The sequence below is a fragment of the Cnephaeus nilssonii genome (assembly GCF_951640355.1).
Source record: "Cnephaeus nilssonii genome assembly, chromosome: 10".
NCBI classification, from domain to species: Eukaryota; Metazoa; Chordata; class Mammalia; order Chiroptera; family Vespertilionidae; genus Cnephaeus; species Cnephaeus nilssonii.
The window spans coordinates 93,054,785-93,067,100 of record NC_137081.1 but is presented as its reverse complement, the minus strand read 5'-3'; the positions used below and the strand labels follow the sequence as shown (position 1 = coordinate 93,067,100).

Below are 12,316 nucleotides of genomic sequence, written 5' to 3'. Positions count from 1 at the left end.
GCACGCACACGGCTATCCACAGCAGCCAGAGCGGGAGCGGCCCGCGCACGCCCCAGCCGCTGAGGAGGTGAATGCGCTGTATCCATCTGAGGAACTCCATTTGTCCACGGGGGACTGACACACTAACTCAGATTCCAACAAGGATAAACCTTGGAAGCATTACGCTAAGTGAAAGAAATCAGTCACAAAAGACCACACACTGTATGAATCCGTTTATGTCAAATGATCGAAAGAGGCAAATCCACAGAGAAACAGACTCATGGTTGGCAGCGGTCGGGTAAGGGGAAATGGAGAGTAACTGCTCCTGGGTGTCGGATATATTTTAGGGGTGATGATCATGTTCTGAAACTAGACAGAGGTAACAGTTCCATAACTGTGTATACTCTAAACACCAGTGAACAGTCCACTTTAAAAGGTTGAATTTTATGGCATATGAGTTATATCTCAACAATAATTATATATGTGAAATATTTTAACTTTTTAAAGTCAAAATTCCTTAGAAGTAGAACAACTATCTCCCAGAATGACTATCTTAAGAACTTTAAAAATAAAATTTAATCCTGAAACGAATAAAATCAGCTATTACAAAAACAATGTATAGAAAGTCTCATGAATATTTCATTAGAGCCTGGCCAGTGTGGCTAAATGGGTGAGCATCAACCCACACACCAAAAGGCTGCAGGTTTGATTCTCGGTCCAGGCACATGCCTGGGTTGCCGGCTTGATCACAAGGAGGGGGCGTGCAGGAGGTAGCCGATCAATGATTCTCATTGATATTTCTATATCTCTCTCCCCACTCTCTCTGAAATAAAATATATATATTTAAAAAATATTTTCATTATTACAGAACTTGCTAGAAATCTGCAAATCACTTATTAGTAGTGTATAGAAAATAGTGATACTTAAAGAGCTTTATTGCCTACTACACAAATGCAAGCAAACCATTCTCTTTCAAAACCAGTCTGCAAACACAGCTCACCAGGTACACTGCTCGCTGGAAGAAGCTGGTGGTGTCCAGGATCTTGTGCATGGTGATGGTTTCCAGCTCATCAGGGTCCAGCTGTGCCTTTTCCAAGGGCATCCCATTGAACAGAACGACAGGCAGCAGACCAACCCCAGTCTGCTCGTAGTAGCCTCTTGCTTCCTAAAACACAAGGGACCACAAACAGCACATTTTTGTCCTTCATAAGACAAATGGAACACAGCATATTTTTCATACATACAAATTCTACCCCAAAAAATAAACAGAAATATGGTCACCAAGAAATAACTAAAGAATCACAGATGACATCATAGTTAATATCCTACTGGGTAAATCTGAGATTAAATTACTGACATTTTATAAAAACACAAAACCTTGCAAATTAGGAAGTAGTTTGGGGTTAGGAGTAATTTTAAGTAGCTCAAGCTACCAAAACTATACAACAGATCTTGTGGCAATGATGGAGATATTCTATTTCCACTCTCCAATGCAGCAGCCACTAACCACAAATAACCACTTGAAAGCTAGAGGCTACTGAAGGGGCAACACAACAACAGACTGACATAAATTATTAGTGCTCTTGGATATATAGTCTAAGAAGAAACATTTACACCCAATTCTAAGTGAAAAAGGGTCCATGTCACTAAAAAAGAAATTACACATGCAGAAAACAAACCAAAGTTAATGGGAAAACAGTGTTCAAAAATTGCTCTACAATATACTCAGCTCAAGCTTTTTCCTCTCCAGGACATAAGAGGTTCCTTGGCAGGGAAATGTCAGGCTGACAAAATGGCAAATATAAATGGCAGATAAATGTATTTTTTCCTGACTGCCATGTTTCCCTGTCAAAATAGGTACATTCCCCAGATAACAACCACAGACCCCAGAATTAAAACTTCCTTGTTAAATATCTTATAACTGAAAACGGCAGAACTTTCTCACCTGCAAACCGTTGCAGTGATCGCCAACCTTTCGGACCTCACGGACCAGCAGTGGCCGTGGACCGTGGACCACCGGTTGGCGACCGCTGGTGAGAGAACACAGAGATTGGGTAACCAGCACCAAGCATCAGCCATGGACTGCTTAGTTTCCACCCAGATCTGGCCAAAGTAGACCTGACGGCGAGACCTCTGAGGGACTGGAGATGGCTCAGGACAAAGGCCTTTTCTCCATAGCATTGTTCAGACTTAAAACTTACACGTTCAAAACTGCAACCATGTCAATTCTGTTCTGTGATAGCTCAGCTTTTTCAAAGAAGTTTATAAAAACTCAATTTTAATATACTTTGAGCTTTGAAAATCATTTCCCGAACAAAACCAAACCCACATTTTAATTCTAAGTGACAAGAAAAAGTTAAGTAACATTGGTGGTCTTTGGGAATGGCAACTGAGTGACAGGCAGGAGTGGAAAGAAGACATTTTGACTGTATAGCTTCCATTTTTACAACTTGTAAAGAGTTTACCAGACAAAATAACAGAATGCAGCCCAATTATCAAAGAGCCAAGTTTAAAAATTACATGTGAGCATTCCTATGAAGTGATCACCAAAAATGTTAATTATAAATAATGTTAAAACATTAACCACTAGAAAAGTCTTATGAATGAGCCACTCACAAGTGACAATTGGGATTAATAAAGATGCAGAATTAATATGCCAAATGCAAAATGTTTGTATGTGTAAGTTAGAACTTTTTTAACTACCATTATCTTACTGGCTTTGAAAGATACACCTACCAGATGATACTCTTCAGTTTAAAAGTTCTACTTTAATTGTACTGCTCAGTTTTAGAAATAATTGCTTCCTTCCATAATCAGAGATAGAAGATTCCACAGCTTCAGGTTTATAACAAAAGTTACAGATATGTATAAGTACAAAAAATTTGCTGAATGCACTCATTTCTCCTTTTGTTCAAAAGAATCTATTTCCTTGGGCTTTTATTGTGTGAGGGTACAGCTCCCACAAGTTTAAAAATCTTACTAAATCATTAGATTCTTAGAACCTATAGGAATCTCACAACACCCTTCTCTTAAGAGTATACCTAGCCTCCTCCCACTCCCAGCATGCAGCTCAACAATTCAGTGCCCTGGGGTAGGTGAGACACGCACTGGACATCCTTATCAACGTTACTTCATTCAAAAAATCACAAAGGTAAGTGACTCAAGTAGTTAGAAAATGAAGTAGCACGGACAGTAATATGATCTCTCATACAGAAAGAGCTGCTCATCAGTGCAGATGAGGAAAATGGCCACGTCTGGGAATTCCTGAGGAGCTAGGTCTGATACACCCATTTGATTCTTCAGCAAAATAAAGATTTAAAAACATAAAAGACAACATGTAAAAATACCCTTCCCCCAAACTTGTCTACTGCATACTTTCCAAGCAAATACTTTTGATATAACAATCACCCACAATAAAAAGGCAACATGAATTTTTTCTTCAATAGAGAAAATTAGAATTAAATATTTTCTAAATGTGAAATAGATAAAATTCCATTAACTTCCTCAAATCTTTGGTATTCCCAAGTGGTCTTTCTTTATTTCATCTAGTATTCTAGTATTCTTGCTGTTTGTGAAAACATGAAAAAAAAAGTACTAAGCCCAGCCAGTGTGGCTTAGTTGGTTCAATTTCATGCACCAAAAGATTGCTGGATTGCTTCTGTCAGGGCACCTACCCGGGTTTCAGGTTTGATTCCCAGGTCAGGGCACATATGGGAGGCAACCAATCGATGTTTCTCTCTCAAATCGATGTTTCTCTCCCTCTCTCTCTCCCCCCTCTTCTTCTCCGTCTCCCATTCTCTCTCTCTCTCTCTCTCTCTCTCTCTCTCTCTCTCTCTCTCTCTCTCTCTCTCTCTCTCCACACACACACACACACACTGTATATACACCCTATATATCTAAAAGAGGTTGCTGGTTCAATTCCTGGTCATGGCACATGCCTGGATTGCAGGCTTGATCCCCAGTAGGGGATGTGCAGGAGGCAGCTGATCGATGCTGCTCTCTCTTCGACGTTTCTACCTCTCTCTCCTTCTCCCTTCCTCTCTCTAAAAAAAATTTGATAAAAACATATTAAAATTTTAAATAAAAATATCACTGGGTGTCCATATCAATATTACTTTATTTAAAAAATCATAAAAGATAAGTGACTGAGCAGAATGCTATAATATCATAACGGATCCATCTCCAGTGTCAACTGAACAGATCTGATGCCCAGCTTCAGCTCGACACCCGCTGGATACGTCATAACCAAGGAGACGTCACACTAAAGCAGGATGATGTCAGCGTTATGGCTGAAGACGGTATCCCTCCCACAACCATTTGGCATCCACCACGGACAAAGGTGCCTTTGTGAGAGGTTGGTTATCCAGCACCATTTGCCACGTGGCCCAGGCAGCATCCTGCCCACTGGTGCATCGGGTGATGGGCACCCAGACTCCAACCCTGCCTATGGACCCTGCGTGGTCCATGAACTGGCTCCAGAGCCTCTTGGACACAGCCTGGGGAAAATGTCTTACGACATCATCCAGGGACAAGAGAGCCTTTGTGGAAGGGCAGGCTTCTAGCAGAGAAGCCCCAGGACAGCACTGGAGAAAATAACTACAAGATGGACATAGCAGACTCTTACTTAAGAGGGTAAGAGCAACAGCCTGACTTTACCCTACCACCCCTCCCCACGGCAGTGCAGCTCATGGCCCAGAGGTACCTCTGTGCCTGTGGCTTCTCCTGCAGGGGAAAGTGAGAGCAAGTGAGCATGCCCTGGCTCCCAACTATCTAGGATGCTGCACAGAGGCTCATTTCTCTCTCATCCATCCCAAAGCACCGACTGGGAGCTGCATGCCGGAGTGGGAGGAGGCTGGGAACACAGACGCTGCTTTCAGGGGGCATTAATGGAGGCAGATCATACTGCCTTCATCAAGATGTACACCCATGAGCCACCCAGAACACCTCCTCCACAGACTCCCCCAAGGGCTCACGGTACCAGTGCTCACCCCAAACACACTCCACCCTGTGGCGGCTTCCAGTGCACTCCTGACAGTGGCAGAGACGGGTTTTGCCAGATGGCCAGTTAGCACACACAGAAAGTCAGCCCAAATCTGTGGGCCAGAAAGAGCCAAAAGACTTGAGCTTTAGGGCCATATTGGGGGAACAAAAGGGGGGCTGGTCAGGGCCCAATATTGACATTGCAGAATCAAGAGAATTTATACAAGCTTCTGAATTCTGTATCAGAGGGAACAAAGAGCATGGAGCAGGTGTATCCACAGACCGTCAGAATGCCTAGCAGCCTGAAGAAAGGTATTTCTCACCCCAAGGCAGTTACAAAAAGAGTAGAGAAAGTGACTGCTACTTCAAATGCAAAGAAAGCAATGCAAAACTGCAAGAAACATGAAAAATAAAGAAAGCATAACATCACCAAAAGAATCACAATAATCTTCTATTAGCTGATCCCAAAGACATGGAGACCTGTGATTTACCCAATGAAGAATCCAAAATAGCTGTTTTAGGGAAATACAATAAGCTACGAGAGAGAGAGAGAGAGAGAGAGAGAGAGAGAGAGAGAGAGAGAGAGAGAGAGAGAGAGAGAGAAAGAGAGAGAGAAGAAAACTCAACAAAATAAGGCAAACAATATCTAAGCAAAATTAAAAGTTTAACAAAAAAAAGAGAAATCATAATAAAGGAACCAAGCAGAAATTCCAGAGCTAAGAAATACAATGAATGAAATGAAAAATGAAACAGCATTAACATCAAATCAATCAATCAGAAGAAATAAATCTATGAGTTAGAAGACAGGAACTTTGAAATTATATAGCCAGAGAAGAACAAAGAAAAGTGAATGAAAGAAATGGTATATGGTTAAATTGAAAATTACTGGAGTCCCAGGAGACAAGATGGAGAAGAGGCAGAAAGCTTATTCTAAGAAATGGCTGAGAACTTTCCAAATCTGGGGAGAGATTTTGATATCCAAGTTCATGAACTCATAAAAAAAAAATAAAAAAATCAACTAATGAGATCCTCAGCAACGGACATTATAATGAAACTGTCAAAAGTCAAAGCCAAAGAGAGAATATTAAAAGCAGCAAGAGAAAAGAACCTTGTTGCTTTAAAGGAAGGCTGTCAGCAGATTTATCAGCAGAAACTCATAGGCAAGGAGAATGGCCTGATATGTTCAAAGTGCTGAAAGAAAAAAACTGCCCACTAAAAATACTCTCCCGGGCAAAGGTATCCTTTAGAAATGAAGTAAAGACTTTCCCAAACAAAAGTTAAGAGTTCATCACAACTGCCCTACAAAAAAATGCCAAAAGGAGTTCTTTAACCTGAAGATGAAGGATTCTAATCTATACTAATAAAAGCCTAGGTGGCATCTCATCCTCTCGTCATCACAAAATGGTCACCTCCATGTCGTCACAAGATGGCCGCCATAGATGGCCAGCAGGGGAGGGCAGTTGTGGACCATCAGGCCTGCAGGGGAGGGCAGTTGGGGGTGACTGGGCCTGCAGGGGAGGGGAGTTGGGGGCAACCAGGCTGTCAAGGGAGGGCACTTAGGAGCGACCAGGCCGACAGTGGAGGGCGATCAGGCCTGCAGGGGAGGGCAGTGGGGGCGATAGGGCCGGCAGGGGAGGGCAGTTAGGAGTGACCAGGCTGCAGGGGAGGGCAGTTGGGGGAGATCAGGCCGGCAGGGGAGGGAAGTTAGGGGCGACCAGGCTGGCAAGGAAGGGAAGTTAGGGGTGACTGGGCCAGCAGGGGAGGGCAGTTAGGGGTGACCACACTGGCAGGGGAGGGCAGTTAGGGATGACCAGGCCTGCAGGGGAGGGCAGTTACGGGCGATCAGGCTGGCAGGGGAGGGCAGTTAGGCATCAATCAGGCTGGCAGGGGAGTGGTTAGGGGGTGATCAGGCTGGCAGGCAGAAGCAGTTAGGGGCAATCAGGAAGGCAGGCAGGCGAGCAGTTGGGAGCCAGCAGTCCTGGATTGTGAGAGGGATGTCCCAGATTGGAGAGGGTGCAGGCTGGGCTGAGGGACACACATCCCCATGCACGAATTTCGTGCACCAGGCCTCTAGTAATAATATAGTAATCAAAACAGCATGGTACTGCATAAAAATAAACACACAACCAGAGAATCAAGAACTCAGAAATAAATCTATGCATATATAGCCAACTAATGTTAGACAATGCCGGAAACCGATCATTGTCACTAATAGAGAAATGTGAAAAGGGAATCTGGAAGGCTGGTCAACCTTAATTGCTCTGAATGGTCGGAGCTAATCACTCATTGTTTAGTTGAGATATTGGTAGTTAAAGCAACCTCCACCTGTTAGTCATATGTAAATTCTTGCTGATTGTCTATTATTGGAATTTCCTGCCTAAAGGATATGGGTGTATCTCATAACCTTAATAAAAAGGGATAGCAAGGCCAGAGCGGGGCGTAGTCCTCCCCCTAGAGGTGGGCTCCCGCCTGGCCCCCCAATATCGCCAAATTAATACTTTTCTAGTCTCTTTTCATTTGTGTGCGGCCTTCTCCAAAACCCGAACCCTGAACAGGAACCCTGAACCACGTGGGACGTGAAAGGGGCTCCCACAAGACAAGGAAGCCAAGAATACTCAATGGGGAAATGATAGTTTCTTTGATAAATGGTGCTGGAAAACTTGATAAACACATGCAGAAGAATGAAACTGGACCACATCTTACACTACTCACAGAAATTAACTAGAAATGGATGAAAGATTAAAACACAGGCCTGAAACCATAAAACCCCTAGAAGAAAACAGATGGAAAAAGCTCCTTGACATCAGTCATGGCAATGACTTTTTTTTAGATAAGACAACAAAAGCATAAGCAAAAAGAAATGGGACTACATGAAAATTAAAAGCTTCTATATAGCAAAAGAAGCAAATAACAACATAAAAAAGATGTCTATTGAATACATGGAAATCACATATATGATAAAGGGTTAGTATCCAAAATATGTAAGAAAAAAATGTCTGATTAATAAGGGGTAGAACAACTGAAAGATATGTTGCCAAAGTCATAGAGATGATTGACAAGTACATGAAAAGGTGTTAAATGTCGCTAATCATCACAGAAATGTGAATCAAAACCAAGATGAGATATCATCTTATACCTATTAGAAAGGCCATCATCAAAAAGTCAAGAGATAACAAATTTTCATGAAGGTATGAAAAAAAGGGAACCCTCATGTAGTTGATGGCAATATAAGTTGGTGCAGCCACTGTAGAAAAATGTATGGAGGTTCCTCAGAAATTATAAAATAAACTATGACATGATCCAGTAATCTCACTTCTAGAGATAGAGCTAAAGGGAATGGAGACAGGCTCTCAGAGATATCTGCATTCCCATGTTGTCACTGCAGCATGACTTATAAGACCCAAGATATGGAATCAACCTAAGTGTCTATCAGAATGGATATATATATATATATCTATATAATGAAACTAGAGGCCCAGTGTACAAAATTTGTGCACGGGTAGGGTCCCTAGGCCTGGCCAGCGATCAGGGCCTATCAGGGCCTTCCAGCTGCCGGCTGGGGCTTTCCTTCTGGCTGACGTCGAGGCCTTCTTTCATTCTGCGCCGCCCCCTGGTGGTCAATGCACATCATAGCGAGCAATTGAACTCCCGGTCTCCTGCTCAAACTCTCAAGGGGACACTTTGCATATTAGCCTTTTACACACACACACACACACACACACACACACACACACACACACAAATATATATATATATATGGCATTATTCAGCCAAGAGAAATAAAAAAGTCCTGCCATTTGCAATAACATGGATCTAAATAAATCAGAAAGAGAAAGACAAGACAAGTACTTATATGTGGAATCTGAAAGAGCTGAACTCATAGAAACAGTAGAATGGTGGTTGTCAGGAGCTGGGTATGGTGTAAACGGAGAGATGTTCTTCAAAATATATAAACTTCCAGTTATAAGTTCTGGGGACCTAGTGTACAGCCTGATGATTACACTTAACAATACTGTATTATATACCTGAAAATTGCTAAGAGAGTAGATCTTAAATAGTCTCACCACAAAAAAGAAATGGTAATTATGTGAGGTGATAGAGGTGTTAACATTACTGGGTAATCATGTACCAAATCAACAAACTGTACACCTCAAACTTACACAATGTTACAAGTCAACTATCTATATATATAAAACCCTAATATGCAAATAGACTGAATGGCAGAACAACTGAACAAACAGTTGCTATAACGTGCACTGACCACCAGGGGGCGCATGTGGAACATGGCGGGCATCAGCAGCAGGCAGCAAGCAGAGCGCAGAACATGGCAGGCGTCGGCCACCGCAGGATGGTGGAGCAGGTGAGCAGGGGTGCCAGAACAAGGCAGGATGCCAGTCGCTGTCATCGGGATGAGCCTCTGGTGGTTTACTGAAATTTCTTTTCTCCCGTACGCCACTGTCCCACCCGGCACTCATACCTGCTGCTGGCACCGGGACTGCTCGCACCTGCTGTTGGCACCCAACACTGGCCCCAATTGCTCCATGCTGTCAGCAGGTGCGAGCGGTGGTTGCTGGCCCCGATTGCCCCTCAGGGCTTCTCCACCTCCCCCTGCTCCTGAGGGGCGATTGGGGCCAGCTGCCTCCTCTTGCACCAGCTGCTGGTGACAGCCCTGCTAGCACCTGCTGCCAGCGCCGAAGCCACTGCTTGCACCCAGCGCTGGTCTCGATCACTCGGCGCCGTCAGCGGGTGCAAGCGGCGGCTGCCGGCCCCAATCACCCGTGAGGGCTTCTCCACTGGCCCCTGCTCCTGAGGGGCGATCGGGGCAGCAGCCACTGCTCACACTCCCTGACAGCGCCGGCCCCACTTGCACCTGCTGCTGGCACCAGCCCCAATCGCTCCGCGCCATCAGTGGGTGCGAGCGGAGCCGGCGCCGTCAGTGCATGGGAGCAGCGGGAGCGGGGCTGCCGGCAGAGAGGGGACTAGGGCCCACGGCGGGAGGGGCTGGGTGGGGGCGCAGAGGATGGGCCGAGACCCACACCTGTGCCCATTGCAGCCTTGTGGCCCAAAGCTCCTTTCAAGGTGCATGAATTCATGCACTGGGCCCCTAGTACCACAATAAAGCTGCAGGAAATTCCTTATCATTGGCTGTAAACAACAACGATACTAAAACACATAATAGAAATAGTAAAGAGGAAAAACAAGCTGTCATCCTCATAGACCCTCTAGCTCCTGGTACGAATTTACCTTTTCAAACAAATTGGTAGAGAGCCAGTATTTTAATTAGTTTTGTACTCAATATCAATGTACACATATAATAAACCTGTGGGTTTATGTTTCATTTTCTTTTTTCACTTATCCCTCTAAAAACTTTCAATCCCAGGGTAGACAAGTGTCACCACCTCCCTAGGAAGCTTTCATCAATCACTGCCCCAAACTGGCAGAGCTGCCCACGGTAGGCTTCCCACCTACAACATGCCAACACTAACATCACAACCACCACACTTCATGCTGTGTGTGTCACTCCCCAACAGGCGTCCCAACAACAGGCACCACCTCTTGTTCCCCTTTCTACGATAAAGGGGCTGACCAGGTGTGTCTAAAGTAAAACATTATTCCTTATTTCAAAGTATTTCAGAAATGTCTCTAGTTGTTAAGTTTTGTTCTTACTACGTAGTTTTTTGTTGAAGATCTCTAAAACGAGGAAAATTTATAGTAGCAGATCTCTTAACCAATATAAGGTAATACAACAAAGACTTGCTATAGAGCATGCTCAGTTCTTACACTGGTGAGCTACTCTCTAGAATGCACACATATTTGCTCCCCTCATTTGAGCTGTTTGTTTACCAAAAATCATTTGTGTCTGTTTCCAAACCAACTATTTTCCTTAGTGAATGAAAAAAAATAATTTAATATTATACAGCCAACAAAATATGACTGCAAAAAGAAAAAGTCAGTCTCCCCAAGAAAAACTGAATGACTAGCAAAATTCAAAAAAGTGAAAAACTAAAAACAGCTGATGCTGAATTAGATGTGGGTAAGACAACTACAAAAGGGGAGATGAAGATTATAAAAATCTCAAAGGATTCTATACTCAGATGAAAAAGAAATAAACAATTAATCATGAGTATGACTTCTAAAAGAATGATAGCTCAGATCTCCAAAGAGAAGAACCAAAGGCCTTGTTCTTCATTTGAGAAAAAGAAAGCCGTTGGTAAACAAATATCCTTTTATAGTTGTAAATTAATATGTTCTGGAAATGTATTTTGATTCACTGCCACAACATTTGTTTTCAATAAACTGACCACCTCATTCCTGCTTGCAATAGGTAAGAGCTTTACTGTACTTAATATCAAACTAAGGAACATACTAGCTTTAAATAAAATTTTCAAATATTTCTCTATATTTTTATTACCACATTTTGCCATTCTGTTTATTACATTTCTTAAGACATTTCCGTCTTTAGCCTGAATAACTATAAATGATACACACTGTCATACCTCATATTCTGGCAATCAATCATACTTTCAATAGATTTTATCCAGAATATACAGTATATCATACAAGTAGTACCATTGCATTGTGAAAACGAAAAGGCTTTTTAATTTAATATGCCAGCTAAAAAATCAGTATCTTCACAAAATTGAAATATAAACTACATTTGCAGACTCAGAGATGTGATCTGGTTTCTAAATTTTTAAATGCTAGTACCTAAATACTTTAACCAGCACCACTAATAATGACAACATCAAAAAAGGGAGGTGAGAAAAGTACCATGTTGCCGTCCAATGAGAAATGCTGAAGAATCCTTACCTTCCGATTCTGATCATAAGCAGAATCAATCCCCAAAATGCTATTCACTTCTACATATGGGTATTTCTTCTCCAGGACACTGACCACATGTTCAACTTTCACCTTTTCTCCAGTCCTTACTTTGTTATATATCTGGAAAAAAACAACTGGTTAACCAACTACACTTTTCAATTTCAGAGCGTTTATTACAAAAGATTAATGAATGTGGAGGAAAACATGACTCTTTTTCTTAAAAGGTCAAATGGAGTCAATAGGGGCTAGCAATTCTCTTTTCCATATACCTCAATATGCCTTCTTTTTTTAAAAAAAAAAATATATATTTTATTGATTTTTTACAGAGAGGAAGAGAGAGGGATAGAGTTAGAAACATCGATGATAGAGAGACATCAATCAGCTGCCTCTTGCACAACCCCCACTGGGGATGTGCTCGCAACCACAGTACATGCCCCTGACCGGAATCGAACCTGGGACCCTTCAGTCCGCAGGCCGACGACGCTCTATCCACTGAGCCAAACCGGTTGCGGCGCCTTCTTTTTTTAAATTAAAT

General features: G+C 42.7%; 1 protein-coding gene across 7 annotated transcripts in view; it reads right to left on the bottom strand.

Annotated features, from left to right (window-relative positions):
* Positions 1-12,316, bottom strand: part of UGGT1 (UDP-glucose glycoprotein glucosyltransferase 1) — a 150,832-nt gene that overhangs the window by 65,984 nt on the left and 72,532 nt on the right. For all 7 annotated transcript variants that reach the window (XM_079781796.1, XM_079781792.1, XM_079781791.1 and 4 more), the window contains 2 exons: positions 11,770-11,901; positions 980-1,144 (listed from right to left, as the gene is read on the bottom strand). In XM_079781796.1, the coding sequence (XP_079637922.1) occupies positions 980-1,144; positions 11,770-11,901 (297 nt within the window). The remainder of the gene's footprint in view (positions 1-979; positions 1,145-11,769; positions 11,902-12,316) is intronic.